At 37.7% G+C, this 17,758-nt stretch overlaps 2 protein-coding genes across 8 annotated transcripts in view; both read right to left on the bottom strand.

Moving 5' to 3' along the window:
- The window catches only part of LOC128734396 (microtubule-associated protein RP/EB family member 1), a 30,771-nt gene extending 17,909 nt beyond the window's left edge, over window positions 1-12,862 (bottom strand). For all 7 annotated transcript variants that reach the window (XM_053828579.1, XM_053828582.1, XM_053828584.1 and 4 more), the window contains exon 1: window positions 12,563-12,862. The gene's annotated coding sequence lies outside the window, so the exon portion shown is untranslated. The remainder of the gene's footprint in view (window positions 1-12,562) is intronic.
- A 3,236-nt stretch (window positions 12,863-16,098) lies between these two features.
- LOC128734611 (40S ribosomal protein S17) lies at window positions 16,099-17,103 on the bottom strand. Its single transcript, XM_053828892.1, has 3 exons — window positions 17,011-17,103; window positions 16,560-16,711; window positions 16,099-16,500 (listed from the first exon to the last, which is right to left on the bottom strand). The coding sequence occupies exons 1-3, from the start codon at window positions 17,011-17,013 to the stop codon at window positions 16,266-16,268; spliced, it is 390 nt and encodes a 129-aa protein (XP_053684867.1). The 5' UTR covers window positions 17,014-17,103; the 3' UTR covers window positions 16,099-16,265.
- Between the last annotated feature and the right edge of the window lie 655 nt (window positions 17,104-17,758).

Below are 17,758 nucleotides of genomic sequence, written 5' to 3'. Positions count from 1 at the left end.
TAAAGAAAAAAAAAAAACGATGAAAAATATTAGTCGCAAAATCATTCACGCTTTGATGTGGTTAGTCTTCGATTTTTATATTCCGGCTATCATTGCGCTAACCATTTCGGAAAACCGGAACTAAAAACCGCCAATGTATGTCTACCTAACCACATACATTCCGCATGAATCGATTCCAATCAAGGTCAAGTTTCAAAACAATTAAACAAACTGAATTTCACCACTTGCACCGCCAATTGTACGCGTCATGAATTTCAACATGCAGCCTGGCTGCCTATACAAGCACGAGCCAATTTTTTTTACAGCCAAACAAACCAAAATCATATTAGCAGCGGATGAGCACACTTTTTCCCCAATACCACCGGTAAATCAATTGTCACATAGTAGGTACCGAAAAAGTGACGGCAGGAGGAACGGCAAACCGTATGTTAGAATATGCCGAAGGTTTGAGCTCGACTGTAACACTCGCATGTAATGTTTGTCACATAAAACAATAGACGATATCTAGGTTTTTCTTGACTGAAGCTTGTTTTCTGTAAAAAAATTACTATTGAATTACTATTGCCAAAAAGTCAACCAATACTTGTCAATTAACATTAACCATTAACAATTTGTATTCATTTTATTCCAATTCATGCTTCCTTAACTCATTTGAACAGATCTGCACAAGAGAACCGCACCAAATTATGATGAGCTCCGTTCAAATTTCGGTCATGTACTTAGAATCGCTAAAATGATCCTGCTTCAATTGTTGGCCGGCGGCACAAAACGCAAAAGTTCGTTTCCTAAGGCGATGAATTGACTTCATAAAACTGCATTAGTATAACTGAAGAGAACTTCAGTGACATCAATGTTCTGATAAGGCAACAGGTTATTTCTTTTCGTTATCAAAAGTATCAAACTCAAAAGTATAAAATACAAACTACAAATTAGTCTCGCCATCTAGCGATTACAAAGCTAGAATCATTTTAATGCTGATCGTAATTAAAGAACAAAATAATATTTTGTATACGAATAAGTCTCCCAGTTCGTCTCGAGGTACGGCAATTGGAGATTTGGCTTTTTACGGTTTGTAAAAAATGATGGTGCATTTGAAACCAAAATATATTGACTATATAAAGTTCTTTAAATGATTAAACAAGTGCATTAATAAAATGCGCCAATAAATTCATCCTACAATGTTTTTTTTATACTTTCTCATTCTTTTTTATACTATTCTTCCTCTATTTGGAAAACTAGTTGTGTAAATTACCCGCTCTTCTACGACGCGGAAAGGTTCAATTTTAACGAGTAAATGAATCAGTGATTTAACGCTTTGATAATTTAATGATTTGATGGTTAGAGGCTTATTTTTAATGATGTAACAATTAAACGGCCTGCTTAAATTTTGGTTTTGATTTAATAATTCGGTGATGCCTACACTCCGGTAAAAGATCAATGAACTGAACAAATTTTCTTACCTAAAACCGTGAACAAACAAGAGAAACATGATTACTTAATAATCAACAGTTATTTTTTAGCGTCTTTGTAGAATCTTATGTACAAGATGAGAACGACTACTTAGTAGACATACATAGTTCAAAATACTTATTTTGCACTTGATGGTTCATGCATTTTGAATTAAGATTTTCATGCTTACAATAATTTACATTCATTAAATTGTTTTTGAATGTTAAGAGCGCTCGATTTTTAATTTTTGAAACAATGAACATTACATTAGAACGTTTTCAAATTAAAGCACTAATGAAGAATACAACAAATGTGTTGTTAAATGCTCAACAAAGTGTAAGTAGCCATTCTCCAAGTAACTTGGCACAAATTGTTCTTATGGAACCCATTCACTATCACACCACCATCTATAAAGTTTAATGTACAAAAAAAAACGCTTACATTTTATGACCATTTATAAAATAATAATAGTAAATAATATTGCACGTATCGGGCCGGGGGTCTATTACGGTCTAGATCAACTAACATCATCAGGACACAGTTGAGAGAATTCGACATTATTTTTGTTTGGCACATGGTGTAAGCACTACGAGACACCGTACACTTGTGCCAATCGAGGAATTTCTAACCCAAAAAAACCCTCTACCTGAACGGTAATCGAGCCCGATGAGTCAGCCACAGGACCCCGTTGGAACCAGTATGATCATTTATTAGCAAAGCAAAGCCTAGGTGCTGTATTCTGCTTTTGAAACTTGACCCTGTGTTTTTTATTCTACGGCCTTCGCAGCTAGCTGTTAGAGTACAGGACAATTGCAAGGTTAGTGCTACGATCCTTCTGGCTCTACGGCATGACCGAGATTCGAACATACAACGACTGGCTTGTTAGACCAGCTTGTCAGCATCGTACCTCGAAGCTAACTAGACTGGTACCAACATTTATAAATAGATGTTAAATAATGGTAAATACAATGAGATATGGTCCTTCTTAGTCAAAGAGACAATATAATTCTAAAGAATTCGTCAAAGCAAATCAGTTTAGGTAGGGGACAAACAGATTGACACATCTTGAAAATGAGTAATGCCCTGCTCGCTATCTCCGATGATAAGCACTGAAGAAATCAAAACGCGTGGCAAAATGTGAATGTTTTGCTAGTGAACATGAAATTAGTCTCCCGTACTTTTACTTTTACTTTTTCACAAAATTTTCCCGGCTGATGAAAAATTTTAAAATACTATGTCGAAAACACTATTGTTCTATTCTATGAACTTTTTGAGATATTTGTTATTGTTCGTCAGCTCGTTTAATGAAAATTCTCAGATTTTATTACGTCGTCTGTCCCGAATAGCAAGAGAATTCGTAGGTTCTTATCAAGTGAGCTTTATGGGGTCCCGCGCTACTAAAGCAAAGCCTTGGGCTTAAACCGTCATTAGACATTACCCATCTTTATCGACAGACTTCGCAGCCGGCTGTTAGAGTACAGGAAAATTACGGGACCAGTGTAACGATCCTACTGAATCTATCTAGCAAGCACAGCTTAGCCGAGATTCGAACATATTGACGACTGGCTTGTTGGACCAGCATCGTGCGTCGAAGCTAACTGGGTGGCACGCTACTACGGATCAAATTTGCACTCTCTGACAAATCCTCCGGAAATGTCGAGAGTACAATGTGACCACCCATTATATTTCCTTGGATTTCAGAGCAGCGTACGATATAGTTGAGCGCTAACAACTATAGCAGATAATGCACGAGAAAGGTTTTCCGGGCAAATTGACGCGGCTGATCAATGCTTCTCTGGAGCGAGTGATGTGCTACGTGCGTGTTTCGGGAGCACTCTGAAGTCCTTTCCAATCATGCAGAGGGTTGCCGCAAGGCGATGAACTGTCCTGTGTTATTCAACATCGCTATTGAAGGTGTGATCCGACGAGCCTACGCAGACGTCCTCGGCATCATTACTAAGCAATACGAGTAGCCTAGGACCGGGACAGTGGAGAGGAATTCTTAATATAGCAAGAGCCACTCCGGCTCCACACCGCTAGACGTAAGAAGTAAAATAAAGATCGTGTTGTTCCGAGTTGCACGGAAGACTAACGACCGGTCATGCGCCATCTTAAAGAAATTGATTTTCCTGAACATTTACTGCTTCAAAAATTCAAAAACCACCCCGCTTTCCGGAAAAAAATTGATAAATTGCTGGGTAACAACAGAGGGGTACCATAAGAGAAGTAGAGACGTTCAAATGAAGAAAAATAATTTTATTTCTTACATTGAAATTTCCGTTACAATAACAGATGTACAAGTGGCTCAGAGACAAAGCGGCTTCGAGTAAGATCAGGCACTCAGCTAGTTGTAAAGCATGCTAAATCAACAAACCCAAGTAATGTGCAGCAAGTTTGTAGTTCCTTATAAAAACTAAACAGCGGCATGCATGAATTCTCTAATTGACTTCCCGTTGTAGTGCGAATAGGTTTCCGATGCCCCGCGGAAGTAGTTAATCTTCGATTCCAACAAAAAATAGTCATGCGGCAAACCAGATTTTTCTAATCAGATTATCATAAGTAACAAAGTAAAACAAAGCCTAAGTACTGCATTCCATTTTTGAACTTTGACATTGTTTTTTTATTAGAGAAATTTCGAAGCTGTTAGTATAGCCAGCAGCTTTAAGGAGGTATACGAATAGGCGTAATCCCACAACTAAACTTGCTTTTTGTCAAATTAGCAATGAATATCTAATCTACAACCGACATCTTTATTCGTGCTACGCTAGACGTATGCAAAGTGATCTGAAACAGAACCCGCCTCGCTTCTGGTGTTTTGTCAACGTTTTGAAAAACGTAAACATATTAGGCTGCCATCTAAAACGTTCCTGGGAAATTCCGAATCTGACAGCCAACAGAAAACCTGTGATTTACTTGCGAATTTTTCCAGCGTTTATAATCCAGTTACAGCTCTTCCTTCCAAAATTGACGAAGCGATGCGCAATGTTCCCGAAAAGCTCTTCAGTATGGGTTCTACACAATTCTGCGAAGCTGACATTAACCCATTATGACCCGGGTATACCTAAATTTGGACCAAATGAAGTGAAACTCTGTAATCTATTATATTATGGCTCGAATGTGTCGGGAAACGCAAAATCGTCATTTGGAATGCTTTTAAAGGCCAAAATATCGCAGGTTAAATATTTTATAGGCTCAGTTTCAAACAAACAAATCACAAAGTTTTTTACAGATTTGTTATCGAATTTTGTGATAGGCTTTACATATAAATACTAATTTACATGTCAGGTAATGTTTCGTCACTAAATGTAGACTTTTTCATGCGTTTTGGAGACAAACATTTTTTCGCCATTTTTTCAACTTTTTTTCCGCCATATGTCACAACTTTGCACTGTTGAAAATACAGATGAAATGACAAAAACTGACAAATTATATCACACACACATAAGATTGATGTCTTTTCTCTCTTGTAGTGATATATTAACAATGCTAACTATTGAAATTCAGCAGTAAACAGGTTTTGAAGACGAGGTATGATATATCATACGCTGGGTCATAATGGGTTAAAGCCGGCCTTTCGAAACTAAAATCATCGTGCAATGTGGGCCCTGATCGGATACCGTCTGTAGTTTTGAAAAAATGCGCTGATGCGTTATATAAACCGCTACTGAAAATTTGCAATTTGTCTCTTCGACAAAGTAAGCTCCCGGGGTCCTGGAAAAGATCGAATATCTCCATCCATATTCCAACATTCAAAAAAGGTGATGAATGCAACATCGCGAACTACCGTGGAATAACATCTTTATGTGCTGGTTCTAAGTTACTTAAGATCCTCGTGAATGAGCTACTGTTTAGTAAAGTAAAATCATATATTTCGATAGAGAAACATGGATTTGTTCCCAAACGCTCAATTAATACCAACATACTGCAGATCTGTCCATTCTGTCTTCGCCAGATAGAAGACGCAGCCCAAGTCGATACAATATACACAGACCTCAAAGCTGCTGTTGACCGCATTGACCACCATATTTTGCATCGGAAACTAAACCGCTTAGGAGCTTCTGATGGCTTCGTCTGCTGGCTTCAGACTTACCTAACAAATCGACAACTCTCAGTTCAAAATTGTGCTCTACAGAATCGTGCTGCTTTTGCAGTCGATCTGGAGTCCCACAAGGAAGCAACCTAGGACCATTACTGTTCATAATATTTTTAGTGACGTCTACTCGGTGATTCCATCGGGCTGCAAGCTACTATACGCTGATAATCTAAAGATGTTTCTCTCTGTACGATCTGTTGAGGAATGCAAACTATTACAAGGCTTTATCAATCAGTTTACAAAATGCTGTCGTTTAAACAACCTGACCATCAGTACTTCCGAATACTCAGTCATCACCTTCACACGAAGCAAAACACCAACGAGTTAAGTAGTGTCACATATTTTAATCAGTTGAAAATAAATGAGCCGAAAATGCACTTTTTTATTCATATTTTCAAAATGTTTCCATAAGATCATTTTCACAAATCACTTAACCATACATTTGATTCACACAAACACAATTTACTGGTTTTCCGTCAAGAAATATGATGAATTAAAAATTGTTGTCCAAAAATGTACATTTTTCAGCTGCTGAAGGCAATCGCCACCTCGCTACTAACAAATCCATCACATTTTTCAGCACTGATTACAACCACTCTAAAAGTCAAGCACTCAATTGTCACATACCATATTATTCACTATCTTTTTTTCTATTATCTAAGGCTTTGTCACTAGCCGAAAGTTTTATTATTCTATAACAAAACTGAAAACAAATTCTGAATTGACGGAACCTGTTCACCAGTAACAGCAGCTGCAGCATAACTGATGAACTATCGTGTTGCCAAGACACTGTTTCGGTTCTGGAAATAAGAATTATAGGTTTGAAATTACCTGAAACCTCCAATGGTGAAAACGTGGTTCAATACTTTCAAGAGAAATGTAAGTTCATAATTAATTTTTCTTTATTAAAAACAACAGAAAAGACGGCTTTTTCAATAATTTTCGAAGATTTTCTCAGTGATTTAATGAAGCAACGATGTGTTTCAATGTTATTTGCTTTGACAACACTGTCCTGAGTCGGACCGTGTGTACTACTATGTTCACCTCTTTTGTTCTCCCACCATCCTTATGAACAGCGAGTGAGACATCAAACTCGCAGTTTCCCATAAGAACACTAGAGAATAAAAGAGACGACGAATACCGTTTGCCGAACGGTGCGGTGAGTGTATGCCCCGATAAACAATTTAGACAGATGGCATTTTACGCATCTATGCCGATACGCTATGCTGAATACGCATCAGATGCCGATTAGTAGGTCGCGGATAGGACCGCGAACTTACTGAATAGGGTGAAAAGTTAGAGGGATTTTTTATGAGGACGTAAAAAAATTCAGATTTCAGGATTGCTTAAAAAAGCACCTTGAGGGTGAAAATATGTTCGGTCTGATCTGAAATCGGTCTGAAATTAGTTCCACCGCTCCAACTTTTAAAGCGAAAAATCAAAAGTTTAGCTCAACAATAGTGTCTTCCAATGGTAACAGCTTGAAGAACTAAAGATAGCAAGAAGATTGGTATGCTGATATCCCCCGCTTAGTCAACCCATCGCTTGTAATAATGTAAAACAATCAGTGACCCGCTTAGACTGCTTAAAACCGGTTCTTTACCCTACAATCGACAACTCTTGAGCGGGCCAAAGTTGTTAAGGACCTAGGAGTGGAGCTGGATGCTAGAATGACCTTCAACAACCATTACTCAGACATTATTTCAAAGCCGAATCGTAATTTGGGTTTTATCATGCGCGTGGATAAAGATTTCCGCGACCCATATTGTTTGCGAGCTCTTTACTTTTCCCTAGTACGCTCCATTCTTGAGACGGCTTCGGTGGTATGGAGTCCGTTCACGAACATTTGGTCAACAAGAATCGAAGCGCGCGTTAAGACATCTCCCGTGGTCGGACCATCAAAATCTCCCACCCTATGAGGACCGTTGTAAACTGCTGAATTTGGAATCCCTATGTAAAAGGAGAAACGTATCCAGTGCCGTCTTCGTCGCCCAATTTTTGAAATGGGAGGTCAACGCTCTAGAACTTCTACGTATGATAGATGTGAACGTTATGCCTCGACCGCTTAGATCCCGAGGATTTCTACGGCTTGCTTTTTACCGTACAAGTTACGGACTACATGAACCAATTCATGTGATGTGTTGTTTATTTAATGAGGTGTATGAACATTTTGACTTTACGATATCGACGAATACTTTTAATAATAGGAAAATAAATAGTGTGACTTGATGTGAATTTTATGCCTCTATGTTTGACTAAGTTTGTGTACCAATGTTACCTATGTTATTTCAAAAGATAATGGGTTTTTATGCCGATTTGAGAATGGGATAAAATCTCAACTCAAATAGGCTTTTTCCATCCACAGATGCATTAGGTTCGCCGTAAAATGCGGAAGAGAGGAAACACAAAGAGAATCTCTCATTTGCAGATACGTCGAAATGAAAAAGTACCCGAGATTTGAGCGTCAAATATGAGTAAAGAGGAGAGATTCAATTCTACTTCAACGCAATTAATCAGAGACTCGGACTCGGAGGTTAAATTTTTTTAAATTACAAAAGCGTCAAAATATTTGTTTTAACGTGTTCTGATAATCTGGGCACCAAAGGGTTTCCAAAAAGCTGATTATTTTTTGCCAAAAATTTCAGATATTCGGACTTCAGATAGCACCTGTTTTTGGTATGGAACAGACAGAGGTTTAGTTAAAAACAACATCCCAGGCCTCGTCATGTTTTTATATAGAGAAAGCAACACTTGCAGTCAATTAACAATATAATTTTAATGCGATCTCTTCCAATAGGGTGCTTATCTGCAACGCTTAAAAAGATGCGTTAAATCATAATACCAAGCAAAAGACAAACAGAACTTTCCCTGGTTAAAATATGGTACCGTAATTAGTGCAACTACGGCACATGGAACCGGCTGACACTGAAACGAAATACCTTTGCCCGGTAGCAATCGCTACGCGAATAAACGACCTTTGTAGTAACGTAGGCGCTCCCTCACATAGCAGACAATCGTTGTCGCGTTCCTAGCGACAATATTCGCGTACAGTCACGAGGAATCAATTATAGACGCTATATTGTACAATGATAATTATAGGAAACGAACAATAAATCATCGTAAACCATTGCAAACTAGCGGGCAACCTTTCACCAACGTGAAACTATTAAAATTTAACTTTCACTTTGATAGTTTGTATGAAAAATGATAAGGAGTTTTATTCTAAAAGCTAGTCCTAGCAGTATCTTAGGTTCGTCAGTAACAACTAGAGCGATTCAAAGGGTTGGAAAAGATGTTTCGTATAATAGTATTTATTAGCAAGCATCCAGTTACTTCATACACCTAGTTTTATTCGACGGATCATTCGAACGGATTTCTACAAGCTTTTTATTACATGTTTAATTATTAAAGCTGCATATTGTAAATTAATTTACCTAGTACATAACACTGCAATTGATTATAGAAGCATTAACCAGCTCGCAGTAAAAATGCAACGAATATGGAAACTGACTTCTCCCGCCTGCAAGAGAAAGATTTGCACCTTCAAGTGACTATTGCTTAATTATCCGCTCAGTGTGAAAGTTTACCGCCTTTAAGTCGTATAATTTCAATTGGTTATACGCCAATGAATAACTAATACCATGCAATAACGTGCCTAGCAATTGATAAGAAGTCAAAACATGAAAAAAAATATTTCCAAATGGTCGCAAGCACACACTTACGAATAACTGAAACTTTAAAACATACATGGAAACTTTACTGAAATGAAAGCCTTTGAAAAACAGAACACTCTTATTTTGTTTGCAGCCTGACCAAATGAGTAACGAAGGTAAATTTTATTGGAATCCAAGACTTTCTAAAGAAGAGTAGAGCTCTTGTTCCGATTTCCAAACTCGGATGCAATGGAAAAAACAATCAATGACATTCCGTACCGAACTATAAGCTACAGGTGTGCAGTCTAAAAAGAAAAAAAAACGAACGGAAGTCAACTGTGTAAAACTGTGTAAAGGGCACAAGCGGAGAAGTTAAAATAATCAACGGTGCGATAAAATTGAAACTAGACGTAAATTATGCATAATTATAGCACGTACACATCATTAGATGCCAATACCCCGTATCGTTCCTTAGGAAGCAGGGCTTGTCCTCTGCAGTGGGTCGTTAGTTTGAATCTAGCGCGACTAACCGATTCAAAATCTACTCGATCATAGGATTCGAGTCTCAATATTTGTCAATCTAACGGGCTTGGATTTAGTATGACGGCAAATATGCGTGGTTGAAAAATACAATGCACCACCTACATATCGATATCATCGTTCGTTTCGTGAGATTATTATTGCTTCAGGTAGAGTCGGTAGTCATATTATATGTAGTTTAAATTTATGATGAACATATTTATATTTTGCAACATAAGCTTAACATTACCAGCGGTTGGTTTTTTACACAGGCCGGGCCGGAAAGCGTATTATTCCCTTCCAATCAGGTGTGCTGCATCACACAGCTTCTGTAGCAACGAACGACCGGTTTATTGCGGGAGTGTGAATCAAAGCGGAGGCGAATCACGCAACAGCAGAATTCGTTCTATCGCGGTTTAACTTTTTGCCGAATAAGATGCCGACTAAACGTAATGAGTAAGCGTGTAACCACACCACAAGTGGTATCGGAACGTTGTTCTAGCCGAGAGCTTCATGAGCACTGTACTAATATGTCTGGAGCTGGAGGAATTAATAAAAAAAATTATTTTGGAGAACGAAACTAATTTTTTTAGCAGAAGGCTGCATCTTGTATCGGTAGTAATTTAATGTTGCATTGGTACGATGTGTCTACCTCAGGGATTTGCAAAAAGGTAGAATATAGCTAAACTTTTCAATTGTATAGTTGCAATCAGTTTTACGGCAAGTTTAACTTTATATGGTCGGTGTTAAGTCAGACCGAACCAAGTGACAAAACTCTGATTTCGAGAAAAACGCATTCAACGTCTGCTGCTCTCTACGGTTCATATCAATCGTTCGAAATCAACTCATAACTCTGGCTGTTGGCAACATTCATGTAGCCTGATTAGAGTGAAATAAAGCTTAGAAAATTCTTGATCGTTTGCTGTCAATAATTCATTCTTTAACTTTTGCGACTTGTCTGATTTTACACCGACCATATGTTCTGGTTATGTTTCCGAAAGCTAGGGAATTGTAATTTTGACGTACGTATTTCAGGAAGGTAGCTGCTGTAGGGTGTTATTCAAAAAAATCTATTTCGAAAAGCGATCAGAGTTTGAGCGTTAATAGCTTACAAATTTTCAAATTGATTGTCTATATTTTTGCGCCAATCGATCGGACAATCTTTTACGCGTCAACCCTAGGTCTTATCGTCTCACCGTAAAGAATTTGCGATCTGCGACAAGGACCTTTTGTCATTTTTTTCTCGCACACTTTCCTAACACAGACATCAAATTGGTGTAGGTTTAATCGCGATCATATAAACTTTGTTAAGACGAGGTGACTTTGTCACTCTTTCTGGGCAAAGACATCAAATTGATCTAGGTTTAATAACGATATTAAAAAATCTTGTTGAGACGAGAATTTGTCATTTGTTCTGGTTTACTTCCCAAGCACAGACGGCTAGGTTCAATCGCCGCAAAGAATCTTCGACCTGTTGGGATGGGACGAGATTTTGCGAGGATTTCCAATTGGACAATGCTTCATTATTTTCAATTTTTCAACATTTGCGTATTGAAAAATTGGTTGTAGTTGATACTTAGAAGATATTTCGATCGACTGACACAACAATATTGAAAATTGATCTGAAAAGCGTTAAGTTATTAGCGCTCAACACGTATCATTTTTTCGTGACGCTCACATTTTGATTTTTTGGAATGACTTCCTATACCAGCTACTTTCCTGAAAGAGGTAGTCCTACGTCAAAGTTGGACATGGTCAAGGTTGTAGCCATAGAATGTTTCGAAAATGTAACATTTCTATTGCCGTAGGAATACGGCTTACCACAGAGCGTATAAAACTTACTTGCATCGACAATATAAAATGGTAGCAATTGTGGAAAAATCGTTGATTAATGATAATTAGATATTTTTAAGGCATTTATATTAATTTTTTAATGTCAAAAAATGATCTCGATTTATTAAAAATCAACCAGTATTTATATTACGTAGAAAAAAAATAGTTTTGCTACTGAATGTTTTAGAGAAAAGTACAAAGTTTGAGGAGCATAAAAATCGAATGTTTGGTGGCCAAAAGGCCAAAACTACGCTAGAATTACACGTAGAAACTAAATATTTGCATATGTAATTCTAAACTGCCAAACAATTTGATAACATGACAGAATTTCCTTTGGTAACAGGCTTTTCTGTTGTTTCATGCAACACTCATACATTTACATCTCGGCACACCTATGCACCTACATAGATTTTAGAAGATGATTCACATTTATGTAGGTACATGATTAACGTATGCAGTTAGATTTTATCGATTTACAGCAACCGAATAGTAGACAACCCATCTAAGTAATCCGTAAAGCATCTACTTCGATATCAACATACGATTTTAGCAGCTGTCAAAAATATGATATGAATCGCATAATTTTATCAAATTGATCACACCTTCCCATACATACAAAAGAGGTCAAATTCTTTTTTGGAAAATGCCACAACACTTATATCGCTCTGCGAAGTTCCATCTCTTCGCGCCGCTCTTGAATGCTGCCACTAATCAGGGTGGCAAGCAATAACATTTATCTAAGTGCGATATTTTATTTTTATAATAAAAATACTGCTGCTCAGGTGCACTCCTAACACTCTATTTTTTAGTAAGACAAGTTAATTTATTTGACGAATAAATTTTTGCGTAGGCACATTTAACATTAGAGAAAATTAACCATGTCCATAGACAGGAACGAATCAATTTTATTGGATACAAGGTGTCTACCACCCTGGTCCCGACAGGCACACGTATGCTCGTGTTCGTACGAGATGAGCAAGAGGGTAATTCCGTGTATTGGTAATGTCAGACTCACTTTAGCAAAAATTTCTCCGCTGGCACGGGTCTGGTTTGATCTGCTCCACGGTATAGAAGGAAAAAACTAGAAAAAAAATTTCTGCACTTCCGGGATCCAAAAATTTGTCACCACACTAGTTACTCCGTAGGACACTGCGCGGAACTAAAATTTTAGCACGGAATTCCTTTGCAAAAAGCACTGGTATCACAAAAAACACTACTTTTTCTTCACTGCACAATCTACCGTATGCATATCTGCCGCACTCAGACAGAAGATGGGAACAAACGTGTTACCACGGAACAAATCTACAGCTTTCGATCGGAGCGAGCTCAGAATTCAAACTGCCGTTGCCGTTTTCTCTGCCTTTGCTCTCTCGCGCAAACGAAACGAACCAGCAGTGGTGTCGTATTTTCATCTAGTAATTTGAATTTCAAAAAATGTTTTTCTTTTGTGAGGGAAATTAGCTTCAGTTTCTGATAAAATCTATGAAGTTTTAAAAACCTCTATAAATTTGTTTATTGTTTCAAATAACTAATGCTTGGACTGATCTTCAATAGAATATCTGTGTATCAAGACCTGCAAAAACAACCTGGATCATTCCAATCAAATCAATAAGTTGAGAAAATTTTTGTTTGGCAACGCTGCCACCAAGTGAATGAGCTTTCTTTGCGTTGGGAATCTCCAAAAGTCACTTTCAACCTCGACTCTACACAAAAAAGATTGTCTCCGGGGGGTCTCACTTCGACATTTGAGTGTGCACACTGAAAATTTTTGCAAAAAACCACTTGTGCAAAAACACGTGCGGCGAACAATCACCCAAACCTCCAGCAAGCAGCAAAAACTTTGCCATCCGTCCGGTCGCAGGTCTGTCATGTCCGCCATGCTATCACATTAATTTTGTTGTTCGAAATTTAAAATACAATGTTCCCCACATAAATAATTTTCGTATTTATTTTTTTTGTCTAAAAATCAAATATGATGCAAGCAAGCAAAAACTAAGTACATTGCGCTCTAGGTTGTGCTCAAAATACAACCGCACTGTTGTCATACATATATATTATATTTAACCGATTTGATAAATAGGGAAATCTCACCTGAGATTTCGGTAAAACACTAAAACAAGATCTTGCAAATCAAAAAATCAAATGGCAAACTTCAAAGTGTTGAGTTTTTGAATTCGGGTAATTAATACTTAAATTCGAATAAAAAATTCGTTTAAATTATAAAAGCATTGTTATTCATATGGGTTCAATCCTGGTAATTGTACTCGTCTTGCCCAAGATTAATGAAGAGTTGATCATCAAATGTGAATACATAGACCTCTATTTCCATTCCAGTTAAAAATAACCCTGATAGTATACGCTTCTGGGGCTTCTCACAATATTTGCTATTTACAATATCTAACAATCAATGAGTTATTGATGGTACAGAAATTTTTTGCTGTGGGTAGAGGATACCATTTTACATTTTTTGTAGTTGTTGCGCATGCTGTTACTAGATTGTCTAAATTATTTTGTAATGCTATCTTAGAGATACCATACATGAGTGCCCCTGGTAATTTATGAAGATATTGAAGAGCAATGGTCCAAGTACGCTTCCTTGAGGTACGCCATAAAGAATATGAATTGTACGAGAGCGAGCGCAATTCACTACAACGTACGCAGTACGCTCCGCAACACCATCAAAGTAGCGAAACTCCATGGTGATAGTAGAAGATATTGTTACGATGGCCCGATTTGTGAATTGAAACATTATAGGTCGATTTACTAGCAGACGGAAAGAATCTTTCACGCATTGAATGGTTGAAAATCAATCGATTCCACCGGATAGTATTTTTGAAGCACTGGAAGAATGTCGTCTGTACGTAGCCCTTTATGTCTAAGTCTTTGAATGAAAGCGACAATTACTTCGTCTGTGAAAATTTGGATGGATAGCAGGGAGAACTCGTGTGCTTGTACATAGGCAAACAGTTGACATTCTGCTCTGCTATACACGGTTTTGAAGAAAGAAGAGTTCTGCAACGTTCCTACTTGTGCAAGCTTGGTGCCATCGTATTGTACGTGTACTGCTAGGGAATTCAGTCACTCTTTTCCAGCTTCCTAGTATAGCGCCAGAAATGTGCAGTATTCTGTTTAATACTGGACACTAGACCCTTGAGATGAAGTGGTTATAGGTTGTTCTTAATCGTTCTTGATAAGTCGATTCAGCCTTTCGAAGGGATGTTCGATCTAATTCTGACTTGGAGAGGAAGAAATATTTCCAAGATTTTCAAAGTAAGTTGCGGAGGCTATGCAATTTCGAAGTTCAACAAGGTTTGACAAAATCAGAGTTGAATGTTCTGTGGGGCACAAGGTCTCTTATGATTTCATAAAGAGTTCTATAGAATGCGCATAATGCATCATCCAGCGATCTATTGCTTAGTGAAGACAGTCAGTTGATCGTCTCCAACGTGATGTTTAGTGTGCTATAATAATGGCTATAATCGAACGCATGAGTCAGGAATGAGACAATCGTCTCGATCGTCAAATTGGGTTTACTTGTTCAATAATAAAATAAACAGTACGTGATTTGGAAATTAAATAAAAAGAAAACTTATTTAATTTTTTTCTGCTATGCATATTTATTCTTGACAAATACGTATTTCGCCTACGACTTGCAGGTTTCTTCAGTGTCTGTTTTCGGGCCCTGCAAGACGTGGGCGAAATACGTATCTGTCAAGACTAAATATACATAGTAGAATTAAGTTGGATAAGTTTTCTTTTTATTTAATTTCCAGGTTTCGTATTCTACTAAGACGCTACAAAAACTGCAGTAGTGCGTGATTAAGATCAACTGGTAACAATGGAGAGGGGGAGCAATACAGTAATAAGATCTATGTACTCGAGCTAGTGGACAAAACCTAGGCCTGGAAGACTGCTGTTTAAGTTGAGGAAATTGCACATTTATCGCAAACCCGTAACAAGTGGTCTCTTGATCCTTTGAAACCTTGAACGTTAAGAAAAACGAATGCCGAATGCCAGTGCCTTGATGTTTCCATTCGATTTCTGCTAGACTAGCTTTAGGGTAAATTATGCGTGCGGACACGCAGAATAAAGCCGTAAACATTAATCGAACAGCCAAGATTTGCTCCAATAAAATTGCCAACTGTTTTAGTAAAGTTAATTTAAAGGTGGCGCTTAGTATTTACTATGCCATTATACCAACCTATCTTGAAGAGCTAATATATACAACTTCAATATCAATATAAATTCTGTACATGTCCGAAATTGGACAGCTCAGTACTGTACAACAAATATCTATGTGCGACTGATAAAATGTTCATCAAAATGCCTACCTGGGAAATAGCTAAAAGTTCTGTCGCTTCTGGTTTTGGCTTTGAATTCGCTGTTCAGTATGCACTACGGATATTACGGACCTTACATTTTCACACGGTAATAACTACCGCTTCCAATAAATTTTTGACTAATCGTTGGTTTTAGAACTCACATTATGACTGCTACTTCATTAACTTTTTCGTAACCGTCATCAAAAACTAAAGCTGAAGCTGTAAACTATTTCGATTTGAATACCTTGTATTTATCCTTCTTCACAAAAGAAGTTTTCTCTTGTTATAATACACTGCATGACGTTTTTTCAAATCGATGTTTCATGGCTGGACTGATATTCGTAACAAATACGAAATATTGCTCGCCACACAAGTTTTAAACCATCCTCCATCAAATTAGTTTCGCCTGCTGTATCCCTGCGTTGTTGGATTAACCAGCTGGATCGCTAGGTTGATATCGAGCTGTTTCAACATCTCCTTGGTTTCCGGATCAACTTCGATGATGTCCTGTTCCAAAGCAGATACTTCCGGCACGTAGTTATCTCTGCGCTCACGTTCCTCTTCCTGCAGCTTAATGGAAATACCACGCACCTGAGAGTGACGCAGCCGCTTCATCAGATGTGTCACGAATCTAGAATCAATAGGATTTATTGTTTATGTACGTTCAAAAAACTTTACCGTTAGTCATACCCAGCAATCTTGTTTCGTAGCGGTTTGGTTGGAATAATAGCCACTTCCTCGACAATACGTTTGTTCGTGTGGAAATCCATGGTCAATCGAGTATAATACTTCTCGATTATGACCTTTGATGCCTTCTTTACGGTTTTGGTACGAACGCGACCCTAAAAATGTAAAAAAATATATAGAAAATAATCAAATAAGCATTTTAATTCGTATAAATGCTATTTCCAATAGTTAATATTCGGGTTTTTGGATATGGTTACTTTCGAACAAAATCAGATTACAAGATGTCAAATCGGAAGCGGCACAAACATAACATTTGAAACACTGATTTTACAGTAATAAAGTCCGAAATCACTGAGCATTTTGGAATTATCTGCTGTAGGGCAGTCCAATAACACAATTTAATAATGAAAGTTAACACTAAACACGAAAATAGCTGTAAATTTTAGACATTTACCATTTTGGTTTACGATTTACTGCTGCCGTTCGCAATGAAAACGTGTGGAAAAGAAATATGTGACGTCACGTCCTTCGAAGCTAAAATTTGACGGCTGTCAGAAATCAAAGCAGCCAACCAAAAAACGGAATCCGCAGCCCTATGGTGTTGCACATAACGGATTGACGCTGAATCAGCGACATTTGTCGTGTTCTGAGTTAAGGTCAGACACACTCCACAACTGAGTTTACCTGATGTAAATAGGTTGGATTTAGCTAAAACTTGGTTATAACTTTATTGTCAATTGCAAGGAATAGAGTGACTGTATACAGAGTGGCGACAATGTCAAAATTGGAATGATAATTATCTGTCAGTGTCATTCCAATCGAGCAGACGACTTATCCAACGCGTATACAGGAAAGAGAAAGAAAAACCTTGGAAAAACCGCATTGCATACATTTGGGATGACTTGTCGCCACTTTGTATATAGTCACTCTAGCAAGGAAAATTGTACCATCCAAAGTGCGATATCGCTCATAAAAGTGCTATTTTGCATTAAATCGTTTCGGTCTCTTCGGTTGGATAGCAAAGGAATAAGCAATTACGATGAAGCAGCAACATACCCTATCATGTGTATACACGCGTATTTCGTGTTAGCTAGTGTGGGTGCTTGAGTTATCAGAAAGCTCTATTTGAGTTCAAAAATGTCTTGCATTACGGTAGACATTGCATTGTCTTGCATTGTTTATAGATTTCGGGTTCGAGTTAA

Source organism: Sabethes cyaneus, chromosome 2 (assembly GCF_943734655.1).
Source record: "Sabethes cyaneus chromosome 2, idSabCyanKW18_F2, whole genome shotgun sequence".
NCBI lineage: Eukaryota > Metazoa > Arthropoda > Insecta > Diptera > Culicidae > Sabethes > Sabethes cyaneus.
This window is presented reverse-complemented; position numbering and strand designations above follow the sequence as displayed.

Bases quoted from the DNA above. Each gene is read 5' to 3' on its own strand.
- LOC128734611 (XM_053828892.1), bottom strand. The intron at 16,501-16,559 runs GTATGACTAACG...TATTGATTCTAG, and splicing joins CTACGAAACAAGATTGCTGG to ATTCGTGACACATCTGATGA.